Genomic DNA, 21,551 nt, shown 5'->3' with positions numbered 1-21,551 from the left:
ATTTGGAAAAATCCACAGCCATCACATGACTACATGATTGCATTGCATTTCAACGAATATCCAACACCTTTCCAGTGTTTTACAGTATGACTATAGCTGTTTCAAAAATTGTGCTACATTAAATCATAAATATAAAAATATTAATATATGTGGTGCAAAAATTTCAAAAGACGGGGTGGCTGTGGCTCAGGTCGTAGAGCAGATCAGCTACTGATCGGAAGGTTGGTGGTTCAATTCCTGGCTCCCCCAGTCCGCATGCCAAATATCCTTGGGCAAGATACTAACCTCAAATAACCCTCCGATGCGTTCATCGGAGTGTGAATGTGTGTGAATGTTTATTAGTTGCACTTGAGTTTAGAAGTGAATGATAAGAATCAGTCCATTTACCATTTCAGGATATGAAAAAAATAAAGTCTGTATTAACATTGTAATGCAGATTTCTGTTAAATTTAATTTCTTCACTTTATCGGCTGTAAACACTTAAAACATGTTACGTTAGTTTAAGCGAACACCTTTAGAGAGAGGTTTCTGTTTGAAACTCTCTTGGCCTTTTCAGCACCCTGGCTGCAGTGATTTCACAACAGAATAATTTTGTAACTCAAAAGGTACTCTGTAGTTGTCGGGCTGTATATTTAGATGACAGAGTACCTCTGCTTAATTAAGAATAATACGATTTCATAATAATGCAATAAACAAATGAGGTTACAGATTAGTGAGAGGCTGATTTTGTCAGAAGTAGTACTAAATCACCAGCACAGCACATTCACTTCGCAAGACACGGCTCCTACCAGCCCGTGTTAACAGTACAGCAACACCTGAGTTCATTAGTGGATAAGTGCTGATAAACGACTGCAAACTCCGGAAGTGTTACAGTAGTATGAATGCAAACTAAACCAAAAGGAAAGAAAATAAGGATAACATAAATATAAACAATCTTAGATCCATATTTCATTTTTAAATTGCAATTACAACATCTGTCTACAAACAGAAAAAGATGCACCATGTGGCTGCTGATGAATATTCATGCAGTTTAGAAACAATTCAAATGAACACGTTTGGATCATGATAGGTGTGTTGGTAAAGGCGGGCTTCAGCCCATCTGAGTTTAGGGGGAAGGTCCCACAAAATAGGCTGGGAAACGCTGGTACACTGTACTCTCACATACAGGTAAGGGTTAATAAATAGGCACAGGTAAACAAAGAAATGGTTGGGTTGGATTTCAAGCAATGATTTTACATTTCACAGAGTGGCACTTTGAAATATTGCTCTGGAAAAACCCTGCAGCACTTCAGTGAGGTTTTAGTGTGTTTGGATTCTGAGCATTTCTATTCTTAGAATTGATCAAACTAAAGGCATACAGTGAGAAAAAAGATTAACTGCTGTTTTTTTTCCATATCAATAATGGCTTCCAAGGGGTGTTTTGGTGAAGACACAAAAACACACACATCCACACACATACACACGATCCTCACTCTTCATCATCATGCTAACCCTGCATGTTTCACCCGGCAGGAGACAGAGGGGCTCATTGTTATTCCACAAGGGTCGGCTGATCTCAGCCAAATCTGTCTGTGCTTCGCTCCTCATTCCACATCATTTCTGTATTGTTTGGCTCCCAGGAATCTGAAAATCTCTCATCTCTGGGATCTACTGGAAATGTGGGAAATCTGCGAGTGAAGCCCTCTCCCTGGGGGATTCCTTACCCATGATACGGGGAAGTCTAAAGGGAAAGCTGAGCAAAGATGGAGGAGGAGACAGAAAGCGGAAGGCTTTACTCTGTTTCAAGCTCCTGGAGGCTACAAAGCCAAAGCTGTTCTAATATTGAGAGAAAATGCCAGGCGAAGCAGGGTTTGGTTATTGCTCTGTTACTGTGCGTCACTGAAGGCGGAGTGAGGAGAATAGCTGGCTAGCTCCTTGAAGGAAGCATGTGTCTCTCCTTGAACGACCAGAGCTCATCAATAAGTTATGCCCTGTCTCTTCCAGTCTATCACACAGAAGGAAGAGCTGCCTTGATTTGTTTTAGAAGACGGCACCCAACACAAGACTGTCTCTATTCTTCCTCAAATGACATTATGTGTTGTCTTAAACTTGACGCTTTTATAGATTTCCAGACTGTTTTTCAGGCTCTCAGGAAAGAGTCAGAGCCACTCTGATGTAACTGACACAACTGCAATTGTCCCACTGCCCTTTGGCTTTCTGTCCTGTGACTCTGGCTCAATAAATTCCAGCAGTCAGAAGACAACCGAGAGCAGTGGTAGAGACTTTTTTTTTCTTTTTTTGGCTGCACTGAAACCTAATCCCATTTCACAGTGGCATGCCAGCGCGCCAAAATAATCACTTGATGGGAGTTGAAAGTGATTACCACTGTTCACTCTTATCTCCAATGAGTGCAGAGAATATCGTCCAACAACAACGACAACAACTGCTCGCCTCTGTGATGCTGGGCCAAGTGAGGAGCAGATGAGGTGGAATACAGCCACACAGAAAAAAAAAAAGCCGACACTGGTTTTGTAAGGGATGTGTGTGCGTGTGTGTGTGTTACGTACAAAAGATGCATGCGCTGTAAGTCGATTCGCATGGATAAGTAATTGGAGCAGTGGTCCATCCTCTTACACACAGTCTGCATATTTAACAATCTCTTCTGTAGACGTACAGTTCATGAATGTAAGGGAATTATTGTTTTAAGGATAAGTCATAATCCTCTGCTTCAATTCCAAATAAACAGTATTAATTTATAATTTAGCATAGCTTAATGTTTTTGATTTGAAACCGTTTTACTTCTGATTCCAAAGCTCCATGCAGAAATACTAATCTTAACAGAATGTGCAGAACATTTCTTTTTGCAACAGCCTAAAAAAACAAGGATTATTTATTTGTTTTGGCCCTCAATCCAAATCTAATCATCATTATTAATATGTTTGTTCAAAACCGCTTCCACTAACCGATTTCCAAAAATACTTCCATACTGTATGTTTCTTGTCAACTAAAACTCTAAATTTCATGCTACACATCTTGTGTTTAACTGAAGGACATGTCAACATGCCGAACACTCGCTATCATAGGGGCTTGAACCAGTGGGCTTCCAGCTGAAGGACAGCCTCATCTGTTGCCGCATCATCCTGCTTTTCCAATGGTTCTCTTGACAGCAGCACCAACATGAGGGTTTTTCCTCACCTGCTTGCCAGACATGACATAGAGAGAGTTCCTGTCCAGGGAGAAGGCCATGTCCCTGAGGATGGGACTGCTATCCTTCATCACAGTCACTGTCTCATACAGCACTCCTCCTTCCAGAGGGCTGTCCACCCTGACCTGCAGAGGCATAGACAAACACAGAGATGAAGAGACAGTGACTGAATGGTTACTGTACATTTGTAGAATTAGGACTCTTCTCTGTAAGATTTTGTATGCTTTCTATGTTTTGTTAAAAGAAAACTAAATAGCAGCTTTATATGAAATATGCACGGATGGCTTTTGCTTTCAGTTTTATGATCACCCACTGTTATGTGTAAAGTTTGGTATGTTTTTCCACTTTAACTTGTAACACTAAAGGAAACCATTCTTGGCTCCATTTGGTGCACAGCAGTGTAACGACTTCAATAAAATGTGAAGCAATAACCATCAATGCATTTCTCCAGAGTATACAACTGTAATGAAGGTCCATACAAACTATACAAGCCAGTAACGCTTTATTCTTCGTTAATGGCTAATCGGTTGTAAATAAATGCTCCTCCCTTCCAGCGGTCCATTAGAACATCAGCTCATTATCTAAAAAGGCACTTTTGTGAGACAAAACAGCTTGTTAACTTGTAAATGAAAAAGAGCAACTTGAAATTAAATGCAAAGGAAATGTTTAACTAGTAGGTACTGTAAATGAGGAGATCAAAAACAATTTAATCTCTGTTAATTCAGTACAGCGATGTCTTCAAAGAGGAGCAATTCATCAATTCATCAGTTGTTACATTAAAGAGCTGTGTCTACTTAGAAAGCAAGCTGAAGGATTTTTTTCCGGGTTTAATGGTGTTCAAACACCATTAAATACCAAACAAACTTAACCTGAGAGATCTGAGAGATTAGTCAACCTGCTAAGCTGTAGATCAGGAATTAACTTCAGTACATAATAGAGATGACACGATATCACTTTTTTATGTCCGATACCAATATCATAAATTTGGATATCGGTCGATACCGATATGAATCGGATATAGTGTGTTTTTTAATCAATAAAACTGTTTTTTTTTTATATTTTGCTGCTTTTTGTATAGGTTCATACTCAAGTTAAAAAAAACAACAAAAAAACCCCCCACTAAAGCTAGTCTGTTATACCTGTATGCAAAAGATACACCCAAAACATTTCATAGTTCAGCAATACTGATCAATCTAATAAACTTAAACCTACTCCATCCTCCCTATTCTGGTATTTTAAAGAGTAAGCAACCTAACTAATAGGGCTCTAAAACTCCCAGCAAAAAAAATAAAAAATAAGGAACCACCCTCCACCTCATGATGCTTAAATGACGTAATCAACTTCAATTTGATGCAGTGTGTGAAAAAAATGCCCAGAAATAAATTATTTTTCAAGAATAATTAAATAGATTCAACATCTTTCTTCAACAGAATTGCAGACTGCACAGATACCTTCCCAAAGGAAAAAGTAGTATAGCTTACTAGGGTATATTAGACTTAATAGTTACTATATACACTAATGGACTTCTATACATTTTACATCAGATTAAAACTTTGGGTGTAAGATTCAGATAATTATTTATTAAAAGCTAGACATTTTAAATGAGAATAAGTAAGAAATGTATGTTTTTGTGCCCCCTTTTCCCTGTTCATGCCCTATCGGCCCCCCTGGCTAAACTTTGCTAGATCCGCCCCTGCACAGTTACCAGCCGTCAGCTGCATAGAAAAAGATACTTCTGTAGAAAGTAATATTAAATAAATTCTAACAACAGCTTATCAAGGTTAAACGTGCTGCTGTTGTTCAGCCGCTGGTTTCCTCTTTCTGGTGCAAAGTGGGCGATGAACAAACAAGAGAGACGGACAGAAAAGCCGATCAGCAGATCATTGATCAGTTTCATGATTGAAGTAGCAGCAGGAGACGGAGGGGGAGAGAAGAGGCAGTCGCTCCATATATCGGTTGTTAAGCTTAAGGCTGGAATGCTTTACAAACATTCAGAGATGAACTTACAGATTTGCTTTACTTCTCTCTGGGATAACTTCCTCGGAGATAAAATGCCAGATGCTACAAATACACACAGCCGCTCTATCACGTGACGCATACTGCTGCAACGTGCTACATTATGAGCCGAGTTAGGCCTGTTGCAAGTTTTGTGAGGTGTTTTTTTTGATATTTAATGGATCGGATTACAGTTTTTATTTCTCTCCGATATCCGATCCAGTAATTTACGTCAGTATCAGACCGATACTGATACGTAATATCGGATCGGTCCATCTCTAGTAACGGTTGATTTTATAGTTCTATATGCTATATTCTATCCCATGTTCCAAAAACATGTTTAAGTAGGCTTTAGTTGAAAGCACCTTTCAAGTTGCTTGGCTACTAATGCCAGTTCTTGCAGGCTTTATAATAAGCTAACATTTGGCACCAAACATCACAGCTGTGGATTTCTTATCTAGCTCTCAGACAGCAAGTAAGCAAATTCAAAAATGTCTGTCTCACAGCTTAGTCACAGTTTGTTTTTCCCTCAACAGTTACCTCTGATTTCCCAATGTGTGTTTGAAAGCTTACACAATAAATTAGGTGTGGGTATTTGAAATGGAGAGTCTGTGGTTGCTTTACATTTTATTTCATTCTCCTTCATTTACATTCCTGACTTGTGGCGCTTTGCAATAGTTTTGCTAGCGTGTTCACCCAGTGCCACCAAGACAAGGTACATTTATAGCCTGTGGTGAGACTGAGGGGAAGAAAAGGGAAAGACAGATTAGCTGCTTCTCATTCAGTAGTCCAACTGGTTATTGCGCCTCTGACCCACATTCACCCCTGAGGTTAAAGCAGTGACGCATCTGAGTTTTGAAACGTGTTTAGCAAGTTCAGCCTTAATTTGACTTTGGAGTGACTTTCAGAGAGAAATCTTTTGGGGCTCATTAAATGCAAGCATAGAAAACGAATGCCCACCGGTGAAGCGGTTTCGATTCTCCTCTCCCACCTCTACCAACAAACAAGGTGTGCTGCTTCGGTAAAGCAAATAAATAAGCAGGTCTGTCTTTGTGAAAAGTGGCTCACTGATATGGAAGTTGTCAATCTTAAGAAGAGCTTTTAGCTTAAAAAGCCATTGTTATTCTCAGTATAACTAGATGTTAGTGATATATTGAAAGTGTTCATTTTTCATCATTTTGTCGCAAAGACAGAAATTGTTTGTCTTTCTCCTTAGTGCTGTCCTTCAATTTTATATTTCACAAAAATACCTTTATTTGCACTCACAATGCCCTTTTTTGTAATGCTGGTGAAGGAATGATGTGCATTGCATCACTAAAGTGATGCTAACTTGACAAGTGAAATAGAAGTCAGAAATGTGAAACAAGAGTCTGGGAAAAAAACATAGTGGCAAGGGGGGAAAAATCTCATTAGCTATGCAAACCCAGGTGGAAGCCCCATTTAAATTCCAAGGAGACTGGATCATTAAACATGTGATGCAATTACAGTAAAGCTGAATTAATTTCTCAATCATAATAATTAAAATAAATACAAGATAATGAAGAATTGGAGCAGAGAATTGTGGGAGCGGTTTGGAACGTCTGCAGTGTGATTATGACAGACTTCCCAGCATGAATCCCAACACGTGGACTTAGGCGACCTCGCCACCCAAATCAAATCTGACTGCAGAAGATTTTGAATGTGTGCCAAGCTTAGCTTGCACACATGGCAGCAGAGCCTCAGCAGTCTCTCAATGGGGACAGTCAATCAATACAAACTGATTACATGATTGGATCCCCTGGGCACCAAAACTTCATCAATCAATCATGCCTCCACCTTCCAGGCAGCTGTGCCTCTCCAACCGTCAGTTCTGCCATCCAAGAATGAAAAGAGGGTGGAGGGGTGGGGGCATAAATATGTGCTAACGGGTGTGTCTGTTTGTTGGTGTATGCGGCTGGTGGAAGGGGAGAAGCAAAGATTTGTGATTGTCTTCTATGTTAACACCAAAGTTGCAATTACAATAGCAACACAGGATGGCCTCTTAAATCCAGATCATAAGAGGACAGACACTGTCTCTCACCTGTCAGATTGTTAATAACTCAACACCATGCACAAATTATCCTTTAAATAGTTATTTCAAAGACAGATTTAGTTCAGAAATAAGCTTCTTTCTCTCGCTCTCGCTCGCTCACTCTCCGTTTTTGCTCTCTTTCCTTGTCTGCTCGAGCTACTATTCCTCCTCCTCCTCCTCCTTATCCTATTCCTCTTCTCCCGTATCAAAATCCCACACAGTAATGGAGCCAGTTTACATTATTTTTCCCACACTCTTCTTTTCATAAATAGCAGCACAAACAGAAACCAGAGAATGTGAACATTTCTGCGGTGAAACAATGTTTAAGAAAGCCCAGCACAACCGTCTAGAGGTCAGATACCGAGCGGTGTATAATGAGGTTGACCAGGGGCCAGGGATACAGGGATGAACTCGGAAAAAAATACTGACCCATCACGACCGATTTGTGGTGTTTGATTTCAGCGGATTTAAAAGTGGTTTTATCATCTAAAGCAGGCCTGACCAGGCAGAAGCCCTCTGGGAGTACAACAGGTCCTCAATCTCTTCTTAAGCCCTACAGCTTCATAATGAGAGTAAGGTGGGTTTAATTGGTTTTATAATGAGCCTGTTTTTTGGATGTTACACACACATTTGCACACACAAGCATGCAAACAAAATAAATTACACACTTGTACTCGTCTGTTGCCTGCTTTCAATAAATCGGTAGTTTTAAATTGTGTGTATGATTACTTGTTTGATCAATACACAATCTGTTAGACTGCAGAACACACATACATAGTATAAGAATACTTATAGGGCAGCACTTGTATTGAACCATTAACTATTTTTTAATACAGCCCACATAAAATTTAGGTAATTTCTAAAACTCATGTAACCATTCTCCTTGGGGACAGTAAGAATTAACAGTTTTAATATTTTAATGACAAAATTGCCTTCACAATCTGCTGCCCAGTCAAGCATCATTCACTAATTTGACCGATTTTAACAGTTACAGGCTACAAAGCTCAAGGCAGTCTGTATATGTATAGGTATTTTTAGTCTTTAATGGGATAGAGGGAACAACAGCTAATTTCAGACTGACTTCATTTTTACTTCTGTTGCTTTCGTCTCTGGGGACAGACCCTGTGAACAGGTATCGGCTGTGCAGTTACACTTCAGCATTGTGCTAGATTTCAGAGCACCTCAAATGCTTTTTGGTTGTGCTTTGCTCTTTTTTTTCATGTTTAATAGTAGATTTGATCCACCGTGGATGGATCACATGTCTAAATAGGGTTGTGGTAAAGTAGTTAGGGCATTGCTTTAAAGTCAATACCAAGGACTGCATATTTTCCAAAAACCTTAGGAAACCTCTTTTTGTTGAACTTCCTGTGTGGTCTTTGTCATGTAACAGAAGAACTGTACTGTTTTGCCATTGATACCACATGTTCATACAGTATGACCTCAGTATGCCTCGCATTTCATTCTCTCATCCCAGCTTCTCACAGCTGACAAGGATATATATTTAACCCATGAATAATATTTAAGCCAATAACAGCAATATCCTTCCTGCTGCTGAAATTCCCTTGCAGAACCTGTGATGGTTATAAACAACCCAGCTCAGTTTGGCCTCTACAAACAGATATGCAACCTGAGCCCATGGGCTCTTAACGAAAACAGCCTAGCTTTCTAGTGGACGGCTTTGCATCTTAAATGCTAAGCTCCACTCTTATCCTGTGAGAGCCAAAGAAAACAAAAAAAAGACTTCTAAGATGTCGCTTGGTTTGAGCCGTTTTGGCTCCGCTGTAAAGCTGCCAGACCTCGTATGAGTAATACACTCAGTCAAAAGTCTCTCCTGTGTGTATTTACAGATGGGATTGATTTCAGGCAACGATATTAAAGCAGAGGAAGTACACTCATAAATGTCTAAAACGACCTGTTTTCTCCTGAAAATGGAGAAACATTGTAAAGCAGATGATTCTTATGTTTATGCACTGACCAGCCAAACTTGAGAAAGAAATTCTGTCCATATATAGCCAACCAAGCTGTGCCCAGTTAACCTAAACATATGGATGATGACCCAGGAGGCAAAGAGCAGTCTGTTCAGTAAATCATTCCCAATCTGCCACTCTGACAAGGTTTGTCCCTGAAGACCAGTTGTCTGACGCACTCTGACCTAGACATGGCAAGTCTGGTATAGCTGTTCTTAAACAAACAGTTTTCTAGTCTTTATGCCACATTATGCCAGAAATCAATATTTCATCCTCCTCCATGCATGTTTTTCATGTAAAACCATTAAGAGTAATAATCAGGACTAACGTTTGCAAGGAAACCACACATAAATCTTCCATTAATCTGAAAACAGGAGCAGAATGATTATACACGCAAGACTAGATCCGAAGTATATGTATTCAGAGTGTAAACAAGACAGATTTTGGCACAGAACTCACAGTGGATGCTCCCTGGCTGACTCCGTATTGTGACACAGGGCATGCAGTAACATAAGGGCCAGACAACTGTCCACCTTTAAGGTTGAGTGGCTGGCATATGGTCCAATTGTAGATGACAGCCAAGGAGAGCGTGCATTGATTAGCCCGCATATCCATCATGGCTCTGTGAATGCTAAAGAGACGAGCTGCAGCAGCTAATGAACACAAAGAGTGTCACTGAGGTGGAGATGTGTATTACAGGACACGACTAATCATTCAGCCATTATGCTAACCACAGTCACAAAGAGGAGCATATTGATCACAGCCACTAGATACGCTGTATGTTGGCAAGTGCATACCTAAAACGCGATTGCCAACTGGGTTGGAAAAGAGGTCATGACATTCAAGTGTGTGTGTGTGTGTGAATGCATGTGTGTTTTTGAGATTTATTGTTAAAAGCCTTCCAGTTCCAGCAGCCAAATTTTCAGTTCGCTTTAACCTTCAGCTGCATGGCAAGCTTCCAGGTTTTCATTCCACAATTTCTACAACTTGACCACAGTCTCCGCTCAGTCTGTGCATGTTCACTTCTTTTCTGTCTCCTTGAGGACATGGTTTCCTGTTCTCTGTTTCCTGTCCTCCTCCGTGCAGCCCCCATCCCTCCAATCATTCCCATTGTTTGTCAGGTTCCCATGGCCCATCAACAAAAGCGGTGGGAGGGGGACAGTGGAACAATTCATTGCACCCGTATGGTCTTCATTTTCCTGACCGCAATGCAGTCACAGTCCTGTTTCCATTTGTGTGACCGCACAAGAGAAAGAACAGATATAAAGGAAGAGAGGACAAAGAATTGGAGGGAAACATAGCTGCTAAATAAAAGCCAGTAAGGAAAAGAAGAAAGATGTACACTTTTCTCTGTTATCACCAAATTGCCTCTCTTAATACTATTTTAGCTGTACTGAGACATTGAATTGCGATCCGCTCTAAAGATTTTTACCCTTAAGGTCTGCGCTCTTAATGCAAGATGAAGATTCTTCTCGGAGTAGCCTCAAACAAATCTATTTTTCCTGCTCTCCTCCCCATTCTTATGATTTCAATCACCACGTCTTCCTTTCTCAGTCCCCTTACAACCGTGACTTTGAAAAGTTCAAGTCATTTATCCATTCACTCTGGGATTTCTTCAGCCAGTCAACTGTCTCAATAAGCTGTAATGAATCCACTATTTGCACATGAGAGTATTTGACTAAGGCTTTATTTGCCGTGAGCTTAACATTTTCAACCATTTCTAGGGAAATACTGCTGCTGAGTAGCTACAGCCGCTGAGGTAATGTGCCGGTCTGTTTTTATTTCGTTCTACACTGCACTCGTAAATGCATCCTTCAAATTATATTTGCCACCACTGAGGCAGTTTTCTTGCAGTGATTGAATAGTAAAGGCATCACTGGCTTGCTCAAGAATAGGGCTGAGGCAGCTGCAGGGATCTAATTTGTGATGCTTGTCAGCCTTGTCTACCTAAGGTAAAGTCCTGTGGCACACACGAATGAGTTAATCATAAAATGTTACTGCACTTTCTCAGTGGCAGTGATGACTTCGCTGATTTCTCCCGGAACATAGAAAAGCACTACATAGGATAAATTTTACAAGAAACTTGGAAGCATCTCATACTGAGTTGCACAATATTTTTAATTTGCTCACTTTGTCAGAAGAGCACATAGTTCTCTGTATGGCCTAGTCCCATGGCACAGTCCTTCTGAGCATTAATGTGCTCAGCAGCAACATTTCCTCAGAAAATCAATTCCACTCATCACTTGTTATGTGTTTGAGGCTGCCACAGGGTAAGAAAAGTCATTCTGCAGTGTGTTTTCTGCTTAGGTACTTGCTAGACTATGGTAGCTACGTAAGAGGCAAAAGTTTACAGTCCTTCTGTCTTTCGTACAAAAAGGTCGAGAGAAGTGTTATCCTAAATGTTTTGACCAAGTGAAAAATATGTAATTAAAAAAGGAAAGTTTTCACAGGATTCTGTGTACTCCACCTTTAGGAGGAATAAGCAGAAGCAATGGTGTTCTGTATAATTCTGTCACTCTTATATTGTTGCAGAGGAATTTTGTCCCATTCTGCAGCTTCAGTTCATTGAGGTTGACTGGCATTTGTATATGCACAGCTCTCTTTAGGCCCTGCAAAGCCATTTCAGTTAAGCTGAAGAGTGGACATTGACATCTTGATTCATCTTGACCTCACATTTGACCTTTAGAACACTTTGGTATGCAGAGGCATTTATAGTTGACTCAGTGACTCCAAGGTGCCCAGGGCCTGTCCTTAACATCACTGCAACACTGGTATTTGGTTTTTACCCCACACAGTGTTATTCATTATGGGCCAATATCTTGCAATTTGGCCCTCTCAGTCATTTTTAAGATAAACTTTGGAAGCTTAAACCTGCTGTCATGTTCTTGAATTTGCTGGGACGTCCACTTCTGGGAATATTTTGTGTTAAGACACACCCAAACACTTTAGAAAAGCAGCAAACTAGTAAAACCTTTCAGTTTTACAGAGGTGGTCACATTTGCTGATGATCAGCTAATGAGCTGAAGACAGAAAACTAAACAGCAGTGACGTTTGTAGGGTTACTGAAGTTTGGCTAGCTGCTATATAATGATGTACTACGTGACCGCTAGCGACACAGCTATGTTAGCATAATATAAACAAACTAACTTTTTTTCCACTCGATAAAAGTTAACGTGAGGGTTCTCAGTGGTCAGGAACAAATGTAATCGCATGGCAGGATGCTGTAAAAGGACCAAACTTCAGCCAGGAGAACAACTGAGATAATCCATCCACAATACGAGGTTAGTCATTCATATACTGCTGCATGGGCTGGGCTGTAGTTACATCGTAAGGTTTTAAAAACTGAGCTTAAATAAATGATTAGCGGTAATAAAAGCCGAGGGAGGTCAACAGTGGTCACTGACTTTTTTTAGGAGCTTTTTGAGATTAAATAGAAGAAAATACATAACATTAAACATGTTAACAACACAAAAGCCATATTAAACGCAGACTACTTTAGGCCCGGAAGTAGGATTCGTCACGTCATCACTTAATAATCGGATTGAAACAGTGTGGGTGTACTCAGTTGCCACTGCATACAATCTTATCAAAACTTTCTCTTTTACATGAACGTACAGCATACATAATATACTTTTTGCTTAATTATCATAGTCTGCACTACACAAGCTGTAAAGATTGGATCACAGGACCTATGACTGTGGTGTGTACTACTAGAGCTTGATGCTAGTAGGAATTCCAAATGATAAAAATAATATGAAACAATCTGAAGCATAATCTGCTGCTTTTTAGTCTGGACTTTGTAATAATGAAGTTTTAAAGATCTCGTGTGTGTATATCACAAAGTAGAGGACAGAATGTCCATGGTTACTGATGCAGCCTCATCCCACATATTACGGCCATCTGGCGTTATGGTGGTGCTATCAGCAGGTAAAATCTGATGCAGAATTATAAAAAGCTATAAACAGAATGTATGTTGTTAACCCCTTGCATTGAGTGTAGAGGCTACGCTTGAAGCCACTGAGGTGTTCAATGGTGGAGCTGACACAGTGCCACTGTTATGAAAGAAAACTTGTGGTATTGAGAAAGTCCAATAATTCCAGCGTTGTTGTTATCTTGTCAGCTTAAACATTTATTGTTCACCATTGATTGCATTTGCCATTCCACAGTTCATCTTAATGTCCAACATTATCAAACATAAATCACAACAGCACAGCGATCACAAACTGTTTGGTCCTTATGATCAGTGACCCTAATTAAATGTTCCTGCCTTAAATGCAATCACTCACAAACACAAAAAGGGACAACTAGAGGCATGCAAACACGAAAATGGCTCCTACAGTGAGCTTTGTGTCCTCTTTCCACCAACAATTATTTAATCGTCTTAAAGCTGGTTCGGAGACGAGTAATGATTCCATCAACCTAACTGATAACTGTAGACATGCCTGTAAGCAACAATATCACTGTTCAGGATTCTACCAGGGTAAAACACCACTTTTGACTATATACGATTTAACATTAAGCTTTAAACAAGGAAGTCATGTTAGTTTTGTTGATTATCCTGTCAGAGACCTTCTTTATGCACATGGCACATTTAAGATAAGTGCATTCATGAGAGAGAGACATTACTGTTAACACTCCCCACACCCCCAATTGGCCTGCTGGAAGTTTCTTCCTTCTTAAAGGGAGTTTTTCCTTCCCACTGTCGCCAAATGCTTGATCATAGGGGGTCGTTTGATTATTGTGGTTTCTCTGTATTACTGTGGGGTCTTTACTTTACAATATAAAGGGCTTTGAGACAGCTGTGCTTGTGATTTGGTGCTATATAAATGAAATCGAATTAAAATTTGACCTAAACATATGCGAGTGCGTTTAAAAAAATATCCCACCATCAATCAAAGTGTGGCGAAAACCTGATATGACCTCGATTTGTTCAACAAATATATACTGGGAGGTCTGAAAGATCTCTAGGTATGGGAACCTGGTCGTAAAAATTCAGCCTCACTATATCGAGGGTGTGAAACACTGTTAAGGATTGATCACCTTCACCTCACGACTTGACAAAGAAGTGTCTTGTTAACTTTCAAGATTTCAGAACATACTGCCAAGAAAAGCACAATAAAACTAGTTATTCGATCGGTGATAATCATTCATTTCATTCCTTCCATCCTAAGGCTTGCGCTTTAAATCGTTTCTCCACTCTCTCTATTTCCCACGTATGAGTTTTCAGTGTTTCTTTCAGTGTTTGTTTAAATAGACATGAAATCACTGTGTGTAGACTAAAGAGATTCTTTCTTTCTGAAAGCTCAGGGACAGTTTTTATGAAGCTGTTCAGATTTGTTCCAGAGCATCACATGAGCAAAACAGAACCACTGAATTCAGATAAATGTGCGTCATTGTTGCACATAAATTGTTAGAACCTCGGTGTGAGACAGTATTTGTGCCACTGAAAGTTGCATCTACTATTTCTGTACCTCATACCTTGAGACCAGAATGCATTTTAATAAGGATCAGGATGAGATAATCACTTCTATCCGGATTCACCTCATTAGCATACATCCTGCTAAGTGTAAAAGCCCCATTTTGTGTTCAGCCTCGAGTCACCCACAGGGTCATATTACTTCACTAAAATCAACCACCTATGGCTACAAAGCTGCAGCAGATGATGATTGAAACGTCCTATTATAGCTGGAACAGGAGCAGTCTAATTGAGACACATTGATGAGCGCATCCATATGCTGCACGGAGCCTGGATACTAAGATGGTTATCCTGGTGACCTTTCACCCTGGTTACACCCTTTCTGTGGCAGGCTTGACCTTTGCTATGGCCCTGCTGTTGCAGTGATCCACTCATGATATTTATTGTCATGCCCCATTTCCACTGAGACTGTCCATTTGGGGGTGATAGAATAGGATTGGAGAGGTGACCCTGTGCTCCTTAGAGGCTCCTGGGAGTCTGAATCATGCCTGCATGTTCTGTCAGCGTAATGGCAAACTCTGGCCTTTAAAGGCTGCACTTAACAGCGGTAACGATGGATTACTACTGCTCACCCAAAACTTAATGCTTACCTCCTGAACAAACACGAAGTCTCCCTTTCTCTCAGTGTTTTATTTTTATTTTTTGCCAGTCTTACTTCCCCTTCATTCTTAATATGTCCTTGTTTTTTTTCCACTTAATATCCCTGCCTTTCTTCCTCCATATCTGTTGCTTCTCCTTTTTCCCCAGTGGTCATCCTTCTTTCTTTGTCTCACATTGCCTGACTGTTTTCTCTTTCTCTCTCTCCTCCACTGTCAGCCCATCTTGTCTTTTTCCCTGATGGCTCATCAAATGAAAGAGCTGCAGTGATGCTATCTGTGCCCCCAGTCTGGACCAGTATGTGTGTGTGCGTTGTGTCAGACAGATTGCTCCTCATAAGACTGAGGCCCCCGGGCTAATGTCACAACAGTCCTCTCACACATTTCCTCAGTCAGCTGCACGCTCTACAACTGTGCAGGAACCAGAGCCTGCAGTCCCAACAAGTCAATTCAGTTAGATCAGAAGAATGAGCTTTATAGGAACTTGATTATAATAACTTGCTACAGTACAAAACATGACAGACAATGAGCTGAATCAACTTTATGAATCCCACAGAAAGGGGTCATCCCGTGGTCTGTGGGACTGGACAAACACATCAATCTTGAAGAATTGAGTAGTTCATACTTGTGTGATTTTTGTCAGTCAATTCAGCAACATATTTAGCGAGCATTTGTGTTTGATTGCTTTTCTTTGCTTGCCTCCCCGCCTGCCTCATCAAGGCAGGTTCAGCTGAATTTCTTTTAGGCTTACCTTGATGAGTAGTTACACATGCAATAGACTGTGAAGGGCTTAGTATACTTGGCCTGCACCAGAGAGTTTTAAAAAATATTTTATAAAAACAAATATTTAACAAGCTTCTCCATTACTCTACCGTAAAATTAAAATTATAAATGAATGATTAATAGAAAGACTTTTTTTGGTATCCGGGCGATTATTTTGAGTCAGTTTCAGATATGAAGATTTGAGTTGTCTTTCAAATCGGGAAGAGCCTCAGAAAGGAGAGACATCCATGGCATCTGAGGAAGAGCCTCAGAAAGGAGAGACATCCATGGCATCTGAGGAAGAGCCTCAGAAAGGAGAGACATCTAAGGCAAGAAGAGGGGTCCCTATTTGCCTCCAACTCTCTCAACAACACCAACGACCAGGACAAGGGACCACGACCTTCCCCAGTCCCCCAAACCCCTGACAGGCCATCACCCTCCTCCCCCTCCCTTTCTCCCTCCTCCCCACACCTGAAATTCACTGAGGAGATGATGGAGCGGGTCAATGCTGGGCTCAGATCTACCCCCCGTCCCAATCCCTTTTTGTCCCCCATAAACCCCCCACCAGAGCGGCCAAAGGTTCGCCATCGAGCCCCACCCTCAACAGAGCAATCGAAGTCACATTGCCCAGCCTCGCCCCCCTTAGTTCCTCTTCATGCCCTGTCTCCGCAGTCTGATGCGTGATGTGTGGAGGGTCCGGGCTGTGAGGATTATGGCAGTGATGACTTTTCCCAGGAGAAGCTGGGACCCTGTTTACTAGAAGGTTTTAAAATTTCTGTACTTTTAGGTGACAGGAGACATGTGGCCTGGTCAAAACACAGAGAGCTGCACTCTAAAAGATCTTTAAACATAGTAAACATACCTTGTGTGCCACAGACTGCTCCCAAACACGAGGGGACAAGTAATACCTCTAAAACACTTAAGTTGGCTTTATTAAACATTAGATCTCTAGCTGGGAAAACATTTTTAATTAATGATTTAATCACTGAGCACAGCCTTGATTTTATGTTTTTAACTGAAACTTGGTTGGACCAAAGTAACAGTGGAGCTGTTCTCATCGAGACAACCCCTCCTAACTACAGTTTTATCAGTGAGGACAGGGTGAGCAGGAGAGGAGGGGGGTTGCTGTCTTATTTAATGAATCATTTCAATGTAAGCAGCTATCTCCTGGAAGTTTTCAGTCTTTTGAATATGTGGCTTTACAGCTGAAGGCCCCATCCAAAGTTGTGTTTCTTAATGTTTACAGGCCTCCCAAATACTGCACAGACTTTTTTAATGACCTCAGTGAACTGTTGTCTGTGATCTGTGTTGATTTTGACTGTGTAATTATTGTTGGGGATTTTAACATTCATGTGGACAACCCTCAGGACAAAGGGACTAAAGACCTGAGTAACACTCTGGGCAACTTTGGGCTGACTCAGCATGTAACAGAGGCCACACATAATAGAGGACACACTCTTGACCTACTGACCTCCAAGGCCTGAGCATTCCAAAGGTTACTGTGTCTGATGTGGGCGTGTCTGATCATTACTGTGTTTTCTTTGAAAGTAAAATCTCAGCCCACACAAATATATCAACAACAGTGATAACAAAACGGTGTATAACTGAACACAGTAGTGCAATTTTTAACCAGGTCTTCCCATTAACACCTGACCTGTCCGGAGGGTCAGTCAATGAGCTCGTCAATAGCTTCAATGCTAACATGTTAAATGTAATGGACACTATTGCTCCCATTAAGGTGAAGGTTATCTCTGGAAGGAAAAAGTCTCCATGGAGAAACTCCACACTGGTGAAAAATGAAAAAAGAGAGTGTAGGAAAGCTGAGCGCAGATGGAGAAAAACAAACCTCCAGGTTCATTATGACATTTATAAAGAGAAACTTCACAATTATAATTTACAACTGAGGAATGCAAGGAGGTCCTACTTCTCTGACATCATCACTAAAAACAGCCATAATGCTCGGGTCTTATTTTCTACAGTTGACAGGCTAACAAACCCTCCTGTGTCAGTGGCAGCTGAACTTCATTCGACCATGGCCTGCAATGACTTTGCCAAATTCTTCACTGAAAAAATCCAAAAAATTAGACAAGCAATTGGTACATCAACAGCAGATCCAGGATATGTACTGTGTCCACCGAAAAACTGTTTAAACACCATGAAACAGTTTCAACCTATTAACAGCAAAGACCTGGAGGACATCTTAGGTCAACTGAACTCCTCCTCCTGCTGTTTAGATGTCCTGCCAACAAGTTTTTTCAAAAAGGTCTCAAAGACTTTAGAGTCAGACCTGTTACAGATCGTCAACTTTTCTTTACTATCAGGTGTGTTTCCAGAATCACTAAAAACTGCTGTAATCAAACCTATACTGAAAAAGGACAATCTTGACAAGACACAAATGAACAACTACAGGCCGATCTCAAATCTCCCGTTTTTAAGTAAGATCATTGAAAAAGCAGTTTCTCAACAGCTCAGTTACTTCTTTAAACAGAATAATTGCTACGATGCCTTCCAGTCAGGTTTTAGACAGAACCACAGCACTGAAACCGCTCTGACCAAAGTGTTTAATGACATATGTCTGAATACAGACAGTGGAAAAATGTCAGTCCTAGTTTTACTGGATCTCAGTGCAGCATTTGATACAGTTGACCACAACATATTACTCAAACGACTGGAGAACTGGACAGGTCTTTCAGGAACTGTACTAAACTGGTTCAAAACATACGTAGAAAACAGGAAATACTTTGTATCAATAGGTAACTTCACATCTGAGCAGACAAGTATCACATGTGGAGTTCCCCAAGGTTCCATCTTGGGACCCCTTCTGTTTAACATCTACATGCTCCCACTGGCACAGATTATAAACAACAACAAAATAAACTATCACAGCTATGCAGATGACACACAAATATATATCACAATGTCACCAGGAGACCGAGGCCCTGTACAGGCTCTTGGTAAATGCATTGAGGAAATCAATGACTGGTTGTGCCACAATTTTCTCCAGCTAAACAAAAACAAAACTGAGGTAATAGTCTTTGGCGCCAAAGAAAAACGATTACAGGTCACCAGAGAACTTCAATCTATACATCTAAAAACCACAAACCAGGCGAGAAATTTGGGTGTAGTGATGGATGCAGACCTAAACTTAGAAAAACACATTAAGACAATAACAAAGTCAGCTTACTATCACCTCAAGAATATATCAAGGATAAAAGATCTGATGTCTCAACAGGACCTGGAAAAACTAGTCCATGCATTCATCTTTAGTAGGCTTGATTACTGTAACAGCATCTTTACAGGTCTACCTAAAAAATCAGTCAGACAACTACAGCTCATTCAGAACTCTGCTGCTCGAGTCCTCACTAAGACCAAAAAAGTGGACCACATCAGTCCAGCTCTGAGGTCCTTACACTGGCTGCCTGTCCGTCAGAGGATAGACTTTAAAGTTCTGATGCTGGCCTATAAAGCTCTGAATGGTTTAGGACCAAAATACATCAATGACCTCCTGACCCAGTATGAACCATCCAGATCCCTCAGGTCATCTGGATCCGGTCTTTTATCAGTTCCCAGAGTCAGAACCAGACACGGAGAAGCTGCATTCAGCTTTTATGCTCCTTATATCTGGAACAAACTCCCAGAAAGCCTCAGATCAGCTGAAACACTCAGTTTATTTAAATCCAGGTTGAAGACTCACCTGTTCTCAGCTGCATTTGAATAAAGCACCAAATCCACACTTTAAGCTTAAATTTCAAAACTTACATTTAACTACTGATTTTATCTACTGTTCTGATTTTATCTGTTTTGATTTTATATACTGTTGTTTGTTTGTTTGTTTGTTTGTTAATTAGTTAGTTTATTTGTTTGTTTTAATCAATTTTAAATCATGCTTTTTATTTGTTCTTGTTTCTAATGTCTCTGTAAAGCACTTTGAATCGCCTTGTTGTTGAATTGTGCTATACAAATAAACTTGCCTTGCCTTGCCTTAAATAAACAGATTGTATTTTTGTGTTTTTGGACTGCCAATTAATGGTTTAATTGGTTTATTTTTTATATAGCACATTTAATTACAACAGGAGCGTTGACCAAAGTGCTGTACAAGAATGCAACATACATTAGATAAAACAACAAGCTTTGCTACCATTTAGACAACTGACAGAGTCAATAAACGGTTAATAATGTGCTGAAATGTGTAACAACATGAAGACTGTCTGTTAGTGTGCACTATCATCCCCTTTTAAACAGTCACCCGAAGTACACTTGTGGCCTTTTCAGAGAGTTTCTTTGTTGGTATCTGTTTGATAGAAGAGCTAGGAGCTCTACAACCAGAGGCTCTCTGTTCTTCAGCCATGAATATCTTTTTAAGCTCTAATTATGTAGCACAGTTATTGGCTGGCCCATGTGTTGTGTTTACTGTCACTGTAGAGATATAAGTCGTGTTCATGTACAACGTCATTTTCCTGCCAGCGCTTGTTAGGCTTTCCAGTGCTAACGCACACGGCAGATTTGTGTGAGAGGCGTGAACTGGGGTGCCAGTTAGCTCGTGTTCTGCATTTTATTTTTGGCACGGCAGCTGGTACCAAGGTTGCTCAGGGATTCTGTGATTATGTGGACGGCACAAGAAAAAAAAATTTTGTGATGATTACAAAGAAAATACCAAAATCCACAGTGACTTAGTCAGACTGTTAAAGCATTTGACCCTGGACTGTGTTTGTCTAAGGCTTTTGACCTTGTTTCTAAAAAATTTAATCTTTAAAAGGCTGTTCTTAAAATAGCTAAGAGCCATAGTTAAGCCAGTGCTACTTAAACAAGTGTAAAAAGAGAATTTGTCGCAGGCTATGTTCAGATGCAGATTTGCTGTGTTATATAAGGGAACAGAATGGTATTTGCTGAATGACTCAAAATAAACTACAGAGCTTGTGTTCACTGTTATAAAGAAACATGTCACCCAGTGTAAATGTGAAACAGTTATGTGTGTTTTAGCAGTTTTTTGACAGCAGCTGAGCTCAGAATGATTTAAAATAATATACATCTGGTTTGCACAGGAAATACTAGTCAATTTAATATTGGATTTGATCTTTTTTGCCTTTTACAGAAAAAAAAATGTTTCATATCACCAACTTATCTGTAAAAGAAAATTAACATTAGATTTTAAGACATTCGTACAAGGCGCTATAACCATGAGGCTGAATCCTGGAATTGAAAAGAACTGGAAATCATATTTTAGGGTTTGAAGAAGAGAACACACACATGTTTTTGAAGTTTTAGGGAGCAGCATGAACTAAAACTTGCACAGAACACTTAGGTACATTTAATTATGTTTAGAAACATTTAAAAATTCTTATTAAGCGGAGCAAAATCATTTTCTAAATCAGTGAAGTGGTCCTCGAGGTAATTTGTAATGCTAAAAGCTATTCAACCCAAAATCCACCAGGGCACTGTTAAACAAGAGCCACTACAGCTGCATAATGTCCTTTTACTTTAACACAAAGGAACTGAAGGAACAGACGTGCGCTTCAGTTTT

At 40.2% G+C, this 21,551-nt stretch overlaps 1 protein-coding gene across 1 annotated transcript in view; it reads right to left on the bottom strand.

Moving 5' to 3' along the window:
• The window catches only part of LOC147331167 (plexin-A2-like), an 85,402-nt gene that overhangs the window by 42,762 nt on the left and 21,089 nt on the right, over positions 1-21,551 (bottom strand). Inside the window, exon 4 of the mRNA XM_086293277.1 lies at positions 3,175-3,309. Coding sequence (XP_086149403.1) covers positions 3,175-3,309 — 135 coding nt within the window. The remainder of the gene's footprint in view (positions 1-3,174; positions 3,310-21,551) is intronic.

The sequence above is a fragment of the Aulonocara sp. 'chitande type north' Nkhata Bay genome, linkage group LG5 (assembly GCF_057382095.1).
Source record: "Aulonocara sp. 'chitande type north' Nkhata Bay isolate Kocher_YH1m ecotype deep benthic linkage group LG5, A_spYH_male_GT1.1, whole genome shotgun sequence".
NCBI classification, from domain to species: Eukaryota; Metazoa; Chordata; class Actinopteri; order Cichliformes; family Cichlidae; genus Aulonocara; species Aulonocara sp. 'chitande type north' Nkhata Bay.
Note: the sequence above shows the minus strand (reverse complement) of the source record. Positions and strands in the feature narration are given on the sequence as shown.